Source organism: Chiloscyllium punctatum, chromosome 5 (genome assembly GCF_047496795.1).
Source record: "Chiloscyllium punctatum isolate Juve2018m chromosome 5, sChiPun1.3, whole genome shotgun sequence".
In the NCBI taxonomy this organism is placed as follows: Eukaryota; Metazoa; Chordata; class Chondrichthyes; order Orectolobiformes; family Hemiscylliidae; genus Chiloscyllium; species Chiloscyllium punctatum.
This window is the reverse complement of record NC_092743.1, coordinates 139,115,038-139,133,063: the sequence shown is the minus strand read 5'-3', so window position 1 is coordinate 139,133,063 and position 18,026 is coordinate 139,115,038. Positions and strand designations below refer to the sequence as shown.

The following is an 18,026-nucleotide window of genomic DNA, read 5'->3' as shown; positions in this document are numbered from 1 at the left end:
CACATCGCTGCTTTTATATTCCAACCCTCTTGAGATAAATGACAACATTGCATTTGCTTTCTCAATCACGGATTCAACCTGTATGTTTACCTTTAGAGAATCCTCGACTAGCACTCTCAGATCCCTTTGTACTTTGGCTTCATGAATTTTCTCACCGTTTAGAAAGTAGTCCATGCTTGTATTCTTTTTTCCAAACCACTTTGGAGGCAGATGAGAGTCAAAATCACATTGCCGTTTGTGTAGTGTCACATATAGTCTAGACCGGGTTATACTTGAATGTTCAAGCTTGCTTTCAGCTATTTACTACAATGGCTGCTAGGATTTTAGTTTCACATCTAATTTTTTTTTGTTTCAATCTTCATATCTGTGCAGCTATTCTCTGCTAACATGTTTCAAAAAGCCTGGTGGTGAGGAATTGAATGTCCAATTTTTATTCACTTATGTCTTTAATTGCATTACAAACATGGACCTCCTAGCTCAACAGCAACAGCTTGAGTCCTATTTATAGGAGCATACGTGACTCCCTAGTTAATGTCCTCCATTTGCATACATTTGAACACAATTAATATACAATTTACATTGCCTGTCTGATACATCAACTGGAACAGTCTCAAACTCTTTTTTTTTTAACTTGTCCTTCTTTTTCCCAGATAAATTCTGCACAGCCATCCAATAAGACCGATCAAACTGCAGACACCATAGCTAAAGGAAATATCTTTGCAGGTATTCATTCTGTGAAAGAAAATCTACAAGCTGGCAGATCTGAAGGTACAGTGTAGGTGACAGCATGTAACATGTTAGTATTAAAATAACTATTCTCGCTGCTTCGTGGCCTACTGGGTAAATGTTGCTCTGCTGTTTGACCTGAGTTGCTCTGAATAGGAATTCCCAGACAGAACTTCCAGTTGTTGTTCAGATACCATTTTAAACTGTGTGTGTAAGCTACTTCAATGTAATCGGATTCAATACAATTAAATGGTTAATTAGTATTTCACTGAAATTACAACACAGAAACCAAATATATATTTGAATTAGTCTATGCTGCTGTTGATTGTTGCACTAAAACTCCATTTTCTTTACATAATTAATTTTTTGGATTTAATATCCTATTGTGGATTGAGTTAATACTATAACATTTTGTGTACTTTTCATTGAATAGTTGTTTACTTTTATTTGAATACAGTTTCAATCCTGAAGTCTATAATTTTTCAAGGTATTCTGACATCTTTAGATTTGTTATTTTGAACAAAAGCATTGTTACAGCACAAAAAGAGGAATGAACACAGTTAACATAGTTTGCCTATTCACCAGCCTTCTTGCCATAGCTCTACACATTCTTCTTTTCAGATATTAATCTGATTTCCTTTTGAATGGCTTGATTGAACCTGCTTCCTGCACACACCAAGGCTGTGTATTTCAGATTCCAGTGACTTGCTGTGTGAAAAAAATGCTTTCCTTAAGTGTTAATTTACTGTTTTGCCAATTACCTTATAATCTGTAAATAGAAACAAAACTGCAATGTTGGAAATCTGAAACCAAAACAGGAAGTGCTGGAGAAACTTGTGTCGGCACGATCTGTAGAGAGGAAAACCGTTAATGACAGGGTCAATTTTAACTGTGTTTCTCTCTGCAGATGTTGCCAAACCTGCTGAGTTTCTCCAGTACTTTTTGTTACCTTCAATCTGTGCCATCTTTCTCTCAATACATCAGACAGTTGGGTAGTTTTTGTTGTTATAATAGATTATTGGGATTAGTTGACTAGTTAAATGATTAAGGGGGAACAGGTTGAACTAATGTGGGGAAGGAGTTGTAAGACTGTGTAATTAATAAACACTATCCTATATAAAGCTGTCTTGCTCTGCATCTCACCAATTACCTCAAATCTGATTTGATATTTTCGCTCTGTTCAGACCACTCATGAAAACCCACAATGTATTTCCCCAACTTCCACAAGGCAACAGTCTGACATACTCAGTTTACCTACATATATGAAGTATTCCTTAAGATGAAACAATATGATTACTAAAATTATATATTTAAAAAAAAAATGCTCACTTTACAGAAGAAAACTATGGGTTAAGCCTGCCACTTGGGTTAGAATATGATTTGAAGAAACAGAAACTGAAGGAGGAACTGCGACAAGATTACAGACGCTACATGGCAGAGGTAGAGTCTTGCTATGATTTTACTTTGCCAGTACCAATGTGAGGACAAATAAATCTATAAAGATGTAAAATGCTTTCTTTTCATCATTTTCCATATTTTAACAAGGTGGTTTATAAAAATTGTTTATAAAAAAATGCCTATACATCTTCTAACTCCTATTTTTCACTAGAAACTAGTTGTTGATTGTCTGTAGGCTTTTGGGAGGAGAGATGCAGTGGATGTGAAGCAGAAAGAAGAGATTCACAACTGAGCTAGAGATTCCATGAATATTTTGCCCATCGTTTTATTGGACTTCAGTATTGAAATTCACTTTTCTTCCCTCTGTTTTATTCTCCCATTGACCAAACGTCTAAACAAACAAACAAACATACGAACTATGGGCAGGAGTGGGCCACTTGGTCCTTTTCAGCTTGCTACACCATTCAATCAGAACATCACTGAGATGATTACTATATATTTCTGCCTATATTGGATAATCTTTCCCCTATCAAAATAATTGGTCTCTGTCTTAAAAATATTCAAAGAATCTCCTCCATTGACTTTTGGGGCAAGAATTCCAAAGATTCACGGCTCTGAGCAAGACATGCCTCCTTATCTATTTTTCTTAAATTGGTGGCACCTTACTTTGAAAATGTGAACTTGGATTCTGGATTCTCCCATAACAGAACATATCCTTTCCACATAACTCTTTCACAAACTGTTGGGATATTGTACATTTCAATCAAGTTGCATCTTACTCTTCTAAACAGCAGTGAATGCAAGCCTACACCGTCCAACCTTTCCTTGTAAGACGATTGAGATATTAGCCTATATACTTTTTCTGAAATGCTACCAGTTGCATTTTCAACTTGCCAGAAATTAGATCAGTACTGTATACAGTACACTGGTCTCACTGCTGTGTGTAATTGAAGTATTATATTTATTTTGAGTACATTCTCATTCTAAAGAAAAATTCCAAAGGGAGGGCCCACTATTGCGATTAATTTGGAAAAGAAAAAAAGTTAAGGAGAGCATCAAAATTGAGGAAAGTCATATATAATTGTGCAGAGATTATTGACATGTCAGATGACTGGTTAGAATACAAAGAATGGCAAAGAATCATTAAAAGATCAATCAGGCCAAACAAATTGGAGCTAAAGAGAGAGAGAGAGAGAGAGAGAGAGAGAGAGAGAGACTTAGAAATGAAAATGCAGATAAGAATATCTGCTGTTATTTAAAAAGGGAAAAACATAAGGAAAATGAGTGTTAATGCTCTAGAGCGTGAGGATAGAGAGTTAATAGTAAATAAATAAATGGTTGTAATGAATAAATATTTTGCTCTGTCTTCACCATAGAACTTACAAAATCTTTCCAGTAATGCCTGTAAGTCTGATGTTTGAAAGAAGAAACAAACTTGGTAACATTACCAACATTAGGGAAGTAGTGCTGAGTAACTTGATGGAACTGAGAGTTGATTTCTCTGGATCTGAATAGACTTTATGCTTGGATTTGGAAAAGGTGGCTAATGAGATTGTGGATATATTGGTGTTAAATTTACAAGATTCCTTAGACTCTGGAAAGGTCCTATCAGACTGAAAAGCTGCATGAAGGGAGGGAGGCAGAAGCTGTAGGGTAAAAACAATGACTGCAGATGCTGAAAACCAAATACTGGATTAGTGGTGCTGGAAGAGCACAGCAGTTCAGGCAGCATCCAACAAGCAGTGAAATCGACGTTTCGGGCAAAAGCCCTTCATCAGGAATAAAGGCAGTGAGCCTGAAGCATGGAGAGATAAGCTAGAGGAGGGTGGGGGTGGGGAGAGAGTAGCATAGAGTACAATGGGTGAGTGGGGGAGGAGATGAAGGTGATAGATCAAGGAGGAGAGGGTGGAGTGGATAGGTGGAAAAGAAGATAGGCAGGTCGGACAAGTCAAGGAGACAGTAACTGAGCTGGAAGTTTGAAACTAGGATGAGGTGGGGGAAGGGGAAATGAGGAAGCTGTTGAAGTCCACATTGATGCCCTGGGGTTGAAGTGTTCCGAGGCGGAAGATGAGGCGTTCTTCCTCCAGGCGTCTGGTGGTGAGGGAGCGGCGGTGAAGGAGGCCCAGGACCTCCATGTCCTCGGCAGAGTGGGAGGGGGAGTTGAAATGTTGGGCCACGGGGCGGTTTGGTTGATTGGTGCGGGTGTCTCGGAGATGTTCCCTAAAGCGCTCTGCTAGGAGGCGCCCAGTCTCCCCAATGTAGAGGAGACCACATCGGGAGCAACGGATACAATAAATGATATTGGTGGATGTGCAGGTGAAACTTTGATGGATGTGGAAGGCTCCTTTAGGGCCTTGGATAGAGGTGAGGGAGGACGTGTGGGCACAGGGAGTGGTGGGCCCCAGCTATGCCTGTCTCTTTGTTGGCTATGTAGAACAGTTGATCTTCCGTAATTACACCGGCACCACTCCCCACCTCTTCCTCCGCTACATTGATGACTGCATTGGCGCCACCTCGTGCTCCCGCGAGGAGGTTGAGCAATTCATCAACTTCACCAACACATTCCACCCTGACCTTAAATTTACCTGGACTATCTCTGACACCTCGCTCCACTTCCTGGACCTCTCCATCTCCATTCGTGACGACCGACTTGACACTGACATTTTTTACAAACCCACCGACTCCCACAGCTACCTGGATTACACCTCTTCCCACCCTATCTCTTGCAAAAATGCCATCCTGTATTCCCAATTTCTCCGCCTCCGCCGTATCTGCTCCCAGGAAGACCAGTTCCACCATAGGACACACCAGATGGCCTCCTTCTTTAGAGACCGCAATTTCCCTTCCCACGTGGTTAAAGATGCCCTCCAACGCATCTCGTCCACATCCCGCACCTCCGCCCTCAGACCCCACCCCTCCAACCGTAACAAGGACAGAACGCCCCTGGTGCTCACCTTCCATCCTACAAACCTTCGCATAAACCAAATCATCCGCCGACATTTCCGCCACCTCCAAAAAGACCCCACCACCAGGGATATATTTCCCTCCCAACCCCTTTCTGCCTTCCGCAAAGACTGTTCCCTCCGTGACTACCTGGTCAGGTCCACACCCCCCTACGACCCACCCTCCCATTCTGGCACTTTCCCCTGCCACCGCAGGAACTGTAAAACCTGTGCCCACACCACCTCCCTCACCTCTATCCAAGGCCCTAAAGGAGCCTTCCACATCCATCAAAGTTTCACCTGCACATCCACCAATATCACTTATTGTATCCGTTGCTCCCGATGTGGTCTCCTCTACATTGGGGAGACTGGGCGCCTCCTAGCAGAGCGCTTTAGGGAACATCTCCGAGACACCCGCACCAATCAACCAAACCGCCCCGTGGCCCAACATTTCAACTCCCCCTCCCACTCTGCCGAGGACATGGAGGTCCTGGGCCTCCTTCACCGCCGCTCCCTCACCACCAGACGCCTGGAGGAAGAACGCCTCATCTTCCGCCTCGGAACACTTCAACCCCAGGGCATCAATGTGGACTTCAACAGCTTCCTCATTTCCCCTTTCCCCACCTCGTCCTAGTTTCAAACTTCCAGCTCAGTTACTGTCTCCTTGACTTGTCCGACCTGCCTATCTTCTTTTCCACCTATCCACTCCACCCTCTCCTCCTTGACCTATCACCTTCATCTCCTCCCCCACTCACCCATTGTACTCTATGCTACTCTCTCCCCACCCCCACCCTCCTCTAGCTTATCTCTCCATGCTTCAGGCTCACTGCCTTTATTCCTGATGAAGGGCTTTTGCCCGAAACGTCGATTTCGCTGCTCGTTGGATGCTGCCTGAACTGCTGTGCTCTTCCAGCACCACTAATCCAGAAGCTGTAGGGTAGTTAACTTGATGTTTGTTGTGGGAAAGGCGTTAGAATTGTTAGTTAAGGAGGTTATAAATGCGCACTTGGTAAAATTAAAGATAATTGAGAAGAGTCAGTATGTTTTTGTGATGGCAGTCCTGACGTATGAGGAGAGATTGAGTTGTTTGGGATTGTATTTGTTGGAGCTTAGAAGGATGAGGGGGGTGGAATCTGAGAGACATGGTGGCTCAGTAGTGAGCACTGCTGCCTCATGGTGCCAGGGACCCAGGTTCGAATCCAGCCTTGGGCGACTGTGGAGTTTGCTTATTGTTCCCTGTGTCTGGATGGGTTTCCTCCCATAGTCCAAAGATGTGCAGGTTAGGTGAATTGGCCAGGCTAAATTGCCCATTGTGTCCAGTGATGTGTAGGTTAAGTGCATTAGTCCGGGGACATGTAGAGCAATAGGGTAAAGGAATGAGTCTGAGTGGGGTACCTTCAGAGGGTTGGTGTGGACTTGTTGGGCCAAATGACCTGTTTCCACACTGTAGGGATTCAATGAAAGGCCGGATTTATGATTACTTGGAAAACCATAGTTTGATTAGAAATAGTCAGCATGGCTTTGTAGGGGGCAGGTCATGCCTCACAAGCCTTATTGAATTCTTTGACACTGACAAAATGCAGAACTAGGCAGATAAGTGGCAGATGGAGTTCAATCTTTAAAAGTGTGAAGTGATTCATTTTGGAAGGTCAAATTTAAATGCAGAATGCAGGATTGAAGGCAGGATTCTTGACAGTGTGAAGGAACAGAGGGACCTTGGGGACCATGTCCATAGATCCTTCAAAGTTGCTACCCAAGTTGATAGGGTTGTTAAGAAGGCATATGGTGTATTGGCTTTCATTTAGCAGGGTGATTGAGTTTAAGAACTGGAAGGTAATGCTGCAGCTTTATAGAGCCCTGGTTGGACCACACTTGGAATATTGTGTTCAGTTCTAGTTGCCTCATTTTGGAATGGTGTGGAGGCTTTAGAGAGGGTGCAGAGGAGATTTACCAGGATCCTGCCTGGACTGGAGGGCATGTCTTATGAAGAAAGCGTTTTGGAGCTTAGGCTTTTCTCACTGGAGTGAAGAAGGATGAGAGGTGACTTGATAGAGGTCAACAAGCTGATGAGAGGCATAGATAGAGTGAATAGTCAGAGACTTTTTTACAGGGCAGAAATGGCTATCATAAGGGGCACAAATTAAGATGATTGGAGGAAGGTTTAGGAGAGATGTCAGAGGTAAGTCTTTACACAGAGAGTGGTGGGTGCGTGGAATGCATTGTCAGTAGTGGTAGTAGAGTCAGATACATTAGGGATATTTAAGCGACTCTTGGATAGGCACATGGAAAATAGTAAAATGAAGGGTATGTCAGTTAGTTTGATTTTCGAAAAGGGTAAAAGGTTGGCACAACATCGTGGGCCAAAGGAGCTCTACTGTGCTGTATTGTTCTGTATTCTACCTCACAGAAACTAATAAAAGTCTAACAGGACTCGACAGGTTAAATGCAGGAAAAATGTTCCTGATGGTTGTGGAGTCCAGAACCAAGGGTCATAGTTTAAGGCGAAGGGGTAAACCTTTTAGGACGGAGGTAAGAAATTTCTTTACTCAGAGTGGTGAGGTTGTGGAATTCACGACCACACAGTGATTGAGGCCAAAACATTGTGTTTTAATGAAGAAGTTGGTATGAATTGTGTGGCTAAGGGGATCGGGGTATGGGGGAGTGTGGGATTAGGGTATTGAGCATGATCAGCCATAATCATAATAAATGGAGCAGCCTTGAGGGGTCGAGTGGCCTACTTTTGCTCCTATCTTCATTGCCAGAAGTGTCTCATCATCAGGTTTTAGTTTAACGGGTTTATTTGAAATCAAAAGCTTTTGGAGCACTGCTCCTTTGTCAGGTGAAGTGCAGAAAAACACACAGGCTCACAATTTATGGGCATAGAGATCAAAAGATCATACAAATGTTGAGTGAAGTGTTGAAAAATAAGTCTCTGCGGGTGATGAAAAGTATCAGATGGTGTGAGTAAAGTGTCAATAAGTGAAGGGGATGATCTATAATCCAATTAATTGAGGCAGAGCGATCATTACCAAAAAAAAGTAAGGTGGTGCTGGAGACAAAGCAAATGACTGGAATGACAAGACAAGTATAAGAGTTGCATTGCTGAGTTTCTAATGAAAATAACAAGAAATCCAAAACTGTCGAGTCTAATTAGAGAAGTTAAATCGGAGTTCATGTTTTTGGTCCAGTGACCCTTCCTTGGAACTCACAAGACCTGAACTGTTAACTCTGATTTCTCTTCACAGATGCTGTCAGACCTGCTGAGTTTTCCAACCACTTTTGGTTTTGTTTCTGATTTATAATATCTGCAGTTATTTCAGCTTTCAGAAATTGATTGGGTGTGGGGAGAGGGTACGTTATTTACAGATAAGGGGTCGGTTAGGAAGTTGGAGGTCTTTTAAAAATGAAGTATTGAAAGTTCAGAGACTGAATGTTCCTGTTAGTGTGAAGGGCAAGGCTTGTAGGTGTACTAAATGCTCGATGGCTTGAGAAATTGAGGCTCTAGTAAAGATAAAGTAGAGGACATATATCAGGTATCAACAACTGGGATTGACCAAGTCCCTAGAGGAATATAATGGCAGCAGGAGTATACATTTACTGAGGAAGCCTCAGCCACTTCACTGGCCAGGGAGTTCCATAGATTCACAACCCTCTGGGTGAAGAAGTTCCTTCTCAATTCAGTCCTAAACCTGCTCCCCCTAATTTTGAGGCTATGCCCTCTTGTCCTAGTTTCATCCACCAGTGGAAACATCCTCTCTACTTCTATCTTATCTATTCCCTTCATAATTTTATGTTACTATAAGATTCTCCCCACATTCTTCTAAATTCCATTGAATATAATCCCAGTCTACTCATTCTGTCCTCATATGCCAATCCTCTCAACTCTGAAATCAACCTAGTGAATCACCTCTGCACCCTTCTAGTGCCAGTACATCCTTTCTCAAGTGAGGAGACCAAAACTGCACAAAGTACTCCAGGTGTGACTTCACCAGCGCCCTGTACAGCTGCAAATCTCTGTTTTAAAACTCAATCCCTTTAGCAATGAAGGACAAAATTCCATTTGCCGCCTTAATTATCTGTTGCACCTGCAACCCAACCTTCTGTAATTTCATGCTCAAAGCAAGCCAGGTCCCTCTGCAAGGCAGCATGCTGCAATTTCTTACCATTCAAGTAATTATCCTTTTCACTGTTATTCCTACTGAAGTGGATGACTTCACATTGTACTCCATCTACCAGACTTTGCCCACTCACTTAAACTGTCGATATCCCTTTGCAAAGTTTCATAGTCCTCTGCACGCTTTGCTCTACCACTCATCTTAGTCTCATCTGCAAACTTTGACACACTACACGTGGTCTCTAACTCCAAATCATCTAATATAAGTTGTGGAAATTGCAATCCCAACATTGATCCCGGAGGCACACCATTAGTCAGATTGCCAACCAGAATAGCACTCATTTATTCCCACTTTTTGCTTCCTGTTGGTTAACCAATTCTCTATCCATGCTAATACATTGCCGGTAATGCCTTGCATTTTTATCTTATGCAGCAGCCTTTTGTGCAGCACCTTGTCGAATGCCTTTTGGAAATCCAGATACACCACATCTACAATGTTCTGGTTGTCCAATGTCTTCGTAATGTCTTCATAGAATTCCAAAAGATTAGTTAAGCATGAACTGTGCTTCATGAACCCATGCTGTGTCTGCCCTACAGGACAATTTCTATTTGGGTGCCTTGCTACTTCTCCCTTGATAATAAACTCAAGCATTTTCCCCACTACAGAAGTTAAGCTAACTGGTCTATCATTGTCTTTTGTCTACACCCCTTTTAAAACAGTGGCATCCCATTTGCTGTTTTCCATTCTGCTGGAACTGCCCCAGAGTCCAGTGAATTTTAGAAAATTACCACAAGTGCATTTGCTATTTCTCCCACCAACTCTTTTAGCATACTGGGATGTATTCCTTCGGGGCCAGGAGACTTGTCTAACCTTAGCTCCATTAGCTTGCCCAACACTACTACTACTTTCAAGATAATGATTGTTTCCAGGTCCTCGCCTAATTCCGTCTGTCAATTATTGGCATGTTACTTGTGTCCTCCACTGTGAAAACCGACTCAAAATACCTATTCAATGCCTTTGCCAACACCACCTATCCCACTACTAAGTCCCCTTCTCATCGTCTAAAGAACCAATGTTTACTTTAGCTGCTCTTTCTTGTTTTATGTGTTTATAGAAACTTTTAATATATGTCTTTATATTCTGAGCTAGTTTTTCCTTATAATCCATCTTACTTTTCTTTATACTCAGGGAAATCAGGAGGGCAAAAAGGGGACATGAGATCGCTTTGGCAAGTAGATTTAAGGAGAATACAAAGAGATTCTATATGTATGTTAAGGGAAAAAGAGTAAAGAGGGAGACTAATCCCTCAATTCCTACTTTCACTAGGTAACTTCAGCAAAGTGTTTGGAAATATCCTGTATGGCAGACTGGTTAGTAATGTTAAATCCCATGGGATCAGGAGGCACTAACCAATTGGATACAAAATTGGCTTGAAGGAAGCAGATAGTGGGTGGTGGTAGAGGGTAGTGTTTTAGGCTGGAGGCCTGTGACCAGTAGAGTTTGAGTGTCTTATTGTGCTTTTACAGGACATTAGTGAGGCTTTGTTTAGAATACTGCATAGGATTCTGGTCGCCTTTCTATAGGAAGAATGCTGTTAAACTTGAGAGGGTGCAGAAAAGATTTAGGATGTTGCTGGGACTGGAAGATCTGAGTTTTTGGGAGAGGCTGAATAGACTAGGGCTTTTTTTCCCTGGAGCGTCAGAGGCTGAGGGGTGACCTTATGGAGGTTTATTCATGAGGGGCATAGACAGGGTGAATAGCCATGATCATTTTCCGAGGTTGGGGGTATCCAAAACTAGAGGTCATAGGTTTAAGGTGAGAAGGGAAGGAATTAAAAGGATCTGAGGGGTAATGTTTTCAGGCAGAGGGTTTGGTTTGATTTGATTTATTGTAGTCACGTGTACCTAAATATAGTGAAAAGCTTTGCTTTGTGAGCAGTACAGGCAGATCATAGCAAACAAGGGCATAAAGATCAAAAAGTGCTTAGACTGAGCAAGATATAAGGTTACACCGCACAGGAGGTGCGCATAGTAAGATGAACATTATTTGAAGCTAGAGTCCATTCATCAGTCTAATAATGGCAAGAAAGAAGCTGTTGTTGAACCTCTTGTTGCGTGTGTTCAACTTTCTTATCTTCTCACTGACAGAAGAGATTGTAGGAGAGCATTACCGGTGTGGGAGAGATCTTTCATGTTGGCAGCCTCTCTGCGGCAATGAGAAGTATAAATGGAGTCCATGGATGGGTGGTGTGTGTGTGTGTGGAACGAGCTGCTACAGGAAATGGTGGAGGCGGGTACACTGACAACATTTAAAAGTCTTCTTGATGGGTATATGATTAGGAAAGGTTTAGAAGGATTTGGGCCAAATTTGGCCAAATTCTGGCAAATTGGACTAGGTCAGATTGGGGTAAAAACAATGACTGCAGATGTTGGAAACCAGATTTTGGATTATAGGTGCTGGAAGAGCACAGCAGTTCAGGCAGCATCCGAGGAGCAGCAAACTCAACATTTCGGGCAAAAGCCCAGATTGGGGTGTCTGGTCAGTGCGATTGAGTTGGACAGAAGGATCAATTTCTGTGTTGTATTGCTCTGTAATGCTAACAGATCAGCCATGATCCAGTTTAATGGTGGAGCAGGCTTGAGGGTTTGAATGGTCTGCTTTTCCTCCTAAATCATACATTTTTATGAAATCCATCAGGGCCCTGGCACTTCTCAGCTCCGAACATTTGCTCAGTACTTCCTGTGTGGTGATTTAATTGTCCTGAGTTCTTCCCTCTCTTCTATTACCTAATTTATAGCTCTTTATGGGATGGTATTTATCTATTCTGTGATGAGAACTATCTTATCAATTCATCTTCATGTTCATTACCTTGTTGGCTATTGTTAATTCCGCAGACTCACTTTCTATAGGACCGATGCTTACTTTGTTGTCTCTTTTGAACATGTATCTACTATTTGTTTTGCTATTCCTCTCTAGTTTTATCTTATACTTTAACTTTTCCTTGGTTTTGCTGTTTTTTATATTCTGTCTAATCTTCTGACCTGCTATCCATCTTCATGTAATTATATATTATTTCTTACATTTGATACCATCTTTAACCTTTTCAGTTAACCAAGGCTGCTAGATTATCCCCTTGGAATTTTACTTTCTCATTGGAATGTATTTGTTCTGTGTATTTTGAAACAGCCTTTTTAAATGTCAGCCACTGCATATCCATTGATCTATCTATCTTTTCATCCAGTTTGCAAATTCTCTTTAGCTAACATGGCTTACATATCTTCGTAATTGAGGTAAAAACAATGACTGCTTAAATTACAGCTTTGGACCTATTCTTCAAATTGAATGTAAAATTAAATCTGATTTTGGTTATTGCTACCAAGAGGTGCCTTCACAATGAAGTCATTAATTCCATCTTGTACAATACCAGGTCTAATACATCCTGCTTTCTGGTTGGTCCAAAGTGCGCTGTTCTAAGAAACTATCGAGAAAACGTTCTATGGACTCTTAATCTAGGCTGTTTTTTTTCAGTTTATATGGAGATTAGAGTCTCCCATAATTTCTATTCCATCCTATCATATAGTTACTGTCAGTTGGCCTATGTACCTCTTCTAGCTTTTACTGTTTCTCTTCCATTGTGGATAAATCACCACAAATTACCTTTAATTCAGCTACTTAGTTAGAAATCTCACAGATAATTAAGTACTGGAACAATGATTTAAATGTTATTGCATGTAGCAGTCAAAATAAGACCTTGAAGTAAGCAAGTTAAGCCTCACAATCCAACTTGGCTATTACCCGATTGGTGGTGGAAATTAGATAAGATTCCAACCAACAATGTCTGTTTCTGGATATGGCCAGGGTTTGATCCTTGTGCATTGTTGTTCTTCGAAATTCTGCTGCTGATTTGATCTGGTGCTTGATTCGAACACAATTTTCTCTCTTTCAAGTTTATGGTGTGACATTATTGTTGATTCTATTAGGTTTTTTTCCATCTCCAACTTTCAGAGACTTCAAGTTTGTAGCTTGCCTTCTCATCAGAAGTACCTCACCTGTTCCTTGATATTAATATTTTGATATTAACTGTCTGTTTGAAACAGTCTGTCCTGCAATTAACCCCTTTACTTCAGGATATTCCTTCTGCAGGCAGTCTTAATTGCCCGTTTGTCACATGACAGTAGCTTATCAAGCAGTGTTAAGCTACTGCTTAACAGGAAATGGCTTGTTTATGTTGCGTTGATTCCTTCTTCCAAGGGTTGGTTAATTAGCAGATTGCTAAATTCCTTTATAACAGTTTGTCCTTGTCTCTTTTATCTTGAAACAATTAATTCCAGGAAGAGTTATGGGTGTTTCTTTAAATCCATGAACCTATTAAAGTTTTGAAGTTTATGTTGTCACGTTGTGATATGCAAACTGCTTCTACCGACTGATTTCTTCAATCAAGCCACACCTCCATCTTTGAGATCATGTTCTTCTTAAATGTCATGTATGCTTCAATATTCTAGCCCCAGTGTATGCAAACCAAGTCACTGAGCAACACACATTCTCAAATTGGACTGCCACTATTCTAATTCATACTCTAATTATTCAATGCTAGAATTTATTGTCTCCTCTTTTCTACTGATGTCCAATGTCAAACCGAGTGTAGACTTTTTAGGCCCTTAATTGTGCCACGTGGACCTGTTATAAAGTGCAGTGACTGTGATAGATGAGGCTACCATCGAATCAAAGCAACATACTGCAGATGCTGCCATTTGAAATAAAACAGAAGGCTCTGGATACACTCCATAGGTCTGGCAGTATCTGTGTGAGAGAAGCAGGGTTAATGTTACAAGTCCAATATAACTCTTTTTCTCAGAACCCTGAAGGAAAATGGATTAGGGTGTACATTGGAAATATAAACACAGGAGATTGACAATACCAATAATTTTGAGTTTACATTTTATATGGCGACTTTGAGCTAATATTTGTAAGTTGACTGGTTGTAGAAGGCTGTGACTTATTTTGTTTGGATTCCAAAAAACTTGAGAACCATTTCCTTAACAGGGTAAACAAAGAAAGAATTGTATGGGTGACACAGTGGTGAGCAATGCTGCCCCATAGTGCCAGGGACTCAGGTTCGATTCCAGCTTTAAGGAGGATGGAGTTTGCACACTCTCCCTGTGTTTGCATGGGTTACTGCCGATGTTCCAGTTTCCTCCCACAGTCCAGAGATGTGCAGATTGGGTGGATTGGTCATGCTAAATTGTTGTTTAGTGTCCAGGGATTTATAGATTAGGTGGAGTAGTCATGGTAAATGTGCACATACGGAGATAGGTTGGGTACAGGTGGAATGCTATTCAGAATTTTGGTGCAGACTCAATGGGCCAAATGGCCTCTACTTGCACTGTCGGGATTCTTTGATTATATGTTCAATATTGATTTTATACCTTTGCTTGTTGCAGAAAAATTCTAGGCCCACAAAGGAACAAGAATTGAAAGTTGAGAAGCTTTCGCTTCCTATCTCTGATAGAAAATCAGCTAAGGTATGTGTATAAAACGAGTTCATGCTAATTATAATGTAAATTTGTTCATCTTAGCTACTGAATAAATATGTGAGCTATAATTGCCAACTATTGGTATATAATGTTGCCTTTTTGTTTTGGAAAGGTTCAGTCCTTCTGAACACAGATTATTTAAATATGTTAGAAAAACAAAAATTATTGGAATTTCTCAGCAAATTGGCAGCATCTGTGGAGAGAAAGGAGAGTTGACATTTTGAATCCAGTGACTCTTCAGATAGCAGCTGACATGTCCAAGTACACTGTTCAGCAGCCTGCTGAAAAGCTGTGCAAAGTGCTGCTTCTCGCATTTTAATTTCTGTCGCAGAAACATAGAGACTACTTCGCCTATGAGTTGAATTATGGTTTATTTTCTATCCCAATACTATTTTTCTGCTTTTTCCACATACTCCTTGATGTCTTTAAAATCTAGAACTATATCTAGCATTTGTTTGAATATATTCAGTGATTTGGCCTCCACAGCCTTCTGAGCTCAGGAATTTGGCAGGTTAACTTCCCTTTGAGTGAAGAAACATTTCCTAATCTTAATTCCTGGTTCTAGACTCTCCAAACTGGGGGGAAAAAGAAATCTCCTCCCTGCATTTCGCAGTACAGCTCTGTTAGAATTTTATGTTTCGATCAAATTCCTTCTCATCCTTCCAAATTCTTGTGATTACAGGTCCAGCTGAACCATTGTTTTCTAATAATACAGACCTACCATCTGTGGTATCAGCCTAGTGAACCTCCACTGCACTCCCTCTAAGGCAACTATATCCTCTTTGAATTATGGAAAGGTAAACTGCATGCAATGTTCCAAGTGTGGTCTATCCAAGGCCCTGTATAACTGCAGTAACCTAATCCTATTTCTGAGTTCAAATTCTCTTGCAATGAAGGCCAATTTCCATTTACCTTCTAATTGCTTGCTGCACCTGCCTGTCTACTTTCATTGCCTGGTGTATGTGGACACAAATGTGATAATATAACATTTGATCTGCCACACAATAAATGAAGATTAGCAAGCCAATAGCTTTGACATTTCCTTAACACTAAGTTACCAGAGGAGCAATTTTGAGGTGCAGTCAACCAAAGTCTGAATCCAGTTGATCCATATTGGTAGAATAGAGACACATTATCTATGTTTCTGATATCTGTGAAACATACTCTGTCCTTCCTTATGGATGCCAATCCCCCAACCCTCAAAAGCCCATGGTTAATCCCCTCAACTTGATCCTTGAAGAGTTGTTCTTGATCCCCTTGAAGAGTTGTTTTAAAAGAAACACCGAAACGAGAAGCAAAAGTGTCCCATTTGGCCCTTTAAGCCTATTGTGTAATTCAGTATGATCATAGCTGATCCTCTATCTCTATTCATGTTCCTGCTTTCTTCCCATACTCCTTGATGTCTTTAATATCTAAAAATTTATCAATCTCCTTCTTGGATATATTCAGTGATTTAGCCTCCATGGCCTTCTTTGGTTGTGAATTCTAAAGGATGACCACTTGCTGAATGAAGGAATATTTCTTTGTCTCAGCCCTAAATGGCTTACCCCTTTTCCTGACACTGTGACCTGTACTTTTGAATTCCCAACCAGGGAAAACATCCTCAAAGCGTCTAGGCTGTCCACCTCTATTATCTGTTTTCTCCCCTCTTCCTTCCAAACTTTAGGGAATACAGGCGTAGTCGAACTAATCTCTTCTCATTGGATCATTCTTCTATTCCTGGTAAAAGTTGCTGTAGTCCTAAAGGACCATAGGGTGTTTTTCTCATTAGACTGGTGTGCATGAATACCATAATCCCTTCATACATCTGCAGTTTCCGATATATTACCATTTAAATAAAACTCTGGCTTCCTGATTTTCAGACCAAGGTGTATAACTTCATATATATAGCCACATTATACTGCAGCTGCCATGCACACTCACTCAACTTGCTTAAATCACTTTGAAACTTTCTTGCATTCTCCTCACACTTCTCAATCCCATCCTGTTTATTGCCGGTCTGTTTTCTGTCTGTCAACAAATATATTACCTCCGATCCTATATGCTTTAATTTTGCCCACTAGCTTCTTTTGAGACATATTATCAAAAACCTTCTGAAAATCAGAATCCACTGGTTCATTCTTATCTGGATTTTTCTTGGAGGATGTCTACTACTTACATCCTCCAAGAAAAATCCAGTACATTTTTAAAGCATGATTTGCCTTTCATAAACCCATATATTGGCTTTGTTATGTTAACTTTTTTAAATAGACTGTAGCATTTTCCCCACTGCCAATGTCAGCTAGCTGGTCTGTTATTCTCTTTTTATTTCTCTGTCTCCCTTCCTTTTTAAATAATAGATTTGTCACCTTTCAATCTACAGGAACTGCTCCAGAGTCTATAGAATTTTGGAAAATGATTCGATATTTCCAGGGCATTTCCTTTAGTACTCTGGGATGTACATTTATGAGACTTTAACTCCACTAATTTCCCTAGCACTATTTTCTTACCAATACTGATTTTCTTTGGTTTTTGCCCTCTTACTAGATCATGTTCCTAATATTTCTGGGAGGTTATTTGTGCCCTTTGTTGTGAAGAATGGACATACATGTTCAATTCTTCTGCCATTTCTTTGTTCCCTACTATAATTTTCCCAGCTTCTGACTAAGGGACCTATGTTTGTCTTTACAAATCATTTTCTGTCCACATGTAGAAGTAGAAACGTTTTATATCAGTTTTTATGTTACCTACAATTTTTATTCTTATACTTTATTTTCCCTTTATTGACCAAACCTGTTGAATTCTAAAATCCTCAGGCTTGCTGCTTTTTCTGGAAATTTTGTCTGTGAATTTAATTTTATCCTAAATTTATTTTGAAGCCATGATTGAGCCACCTTTCCTTTTTGTTTATTTTTGTGCCAGTCAGGAATGACTATTTGTTGAAATTCATGTGTATGTTCTCAAAGTAGCACATTGTCCATCCACAGTCAGCCATTTAATAAACTACTCCAATCAATCTTTGCCAATTTGCACCTTGTACCAGAACACACTTTTTTTGGATTTGATAACTTAATGCGGAATGCTAAGAGTGAAGTAATCTTGTTATGGTCACTCTTTCCCAAGGGACTCTACAGAACAAGATTGTTAATTAATCCTTTTCATTGCACAGTACCCAGTCTAGAATATGTGTAAATTAAAGTTGCCCTTGATTACAGATGTAACCTTATTGCAAACATCTCTGATCTTATTTAAAATATTTTCTTACATCTCCATTACAATTTGGGTACAACTCCAAACAATGTTTTCTGCCGTTTTGATGTTTCTAATCTCTA

The 18,026-nt window shown here is 40.5% G+C and overlaps 1 protein-coding gene across 5 annotated transcripts in view; it reads left to right on the top strand.

Annotated features, from left to right (window-relative positions):
• Nucleotides 1–18,026, top strand: part of cspp1a (centrosome and spindle pole associated protein 1a) — a 156,280-nt gene that overhangs the window by 10,350 nt on the left and 127,904 nt on the right. For 4 of the 5 annotated variants that reach the window (XM_072571489.1, XM_072571490.1, XM_072571486.1 and 1 more), the window contains exons 3-5: nt 651–768; nt 2,063–2,166; nt 14,623–14,703. In XM_072571489.1, the coding sequence (XP_072427590.1) occupies nt 651–768; nt 2,063–2,166; nt 14,623–14,703 (303 nt within the window). The remainder of the gene's footprint in view (nt 1–650; nt 769–2,062; nt 2,167–14,622; nt 14,704–18,026) is intronic. The other variant, XM_072571488.1, reaches the window with a different exon arrangement.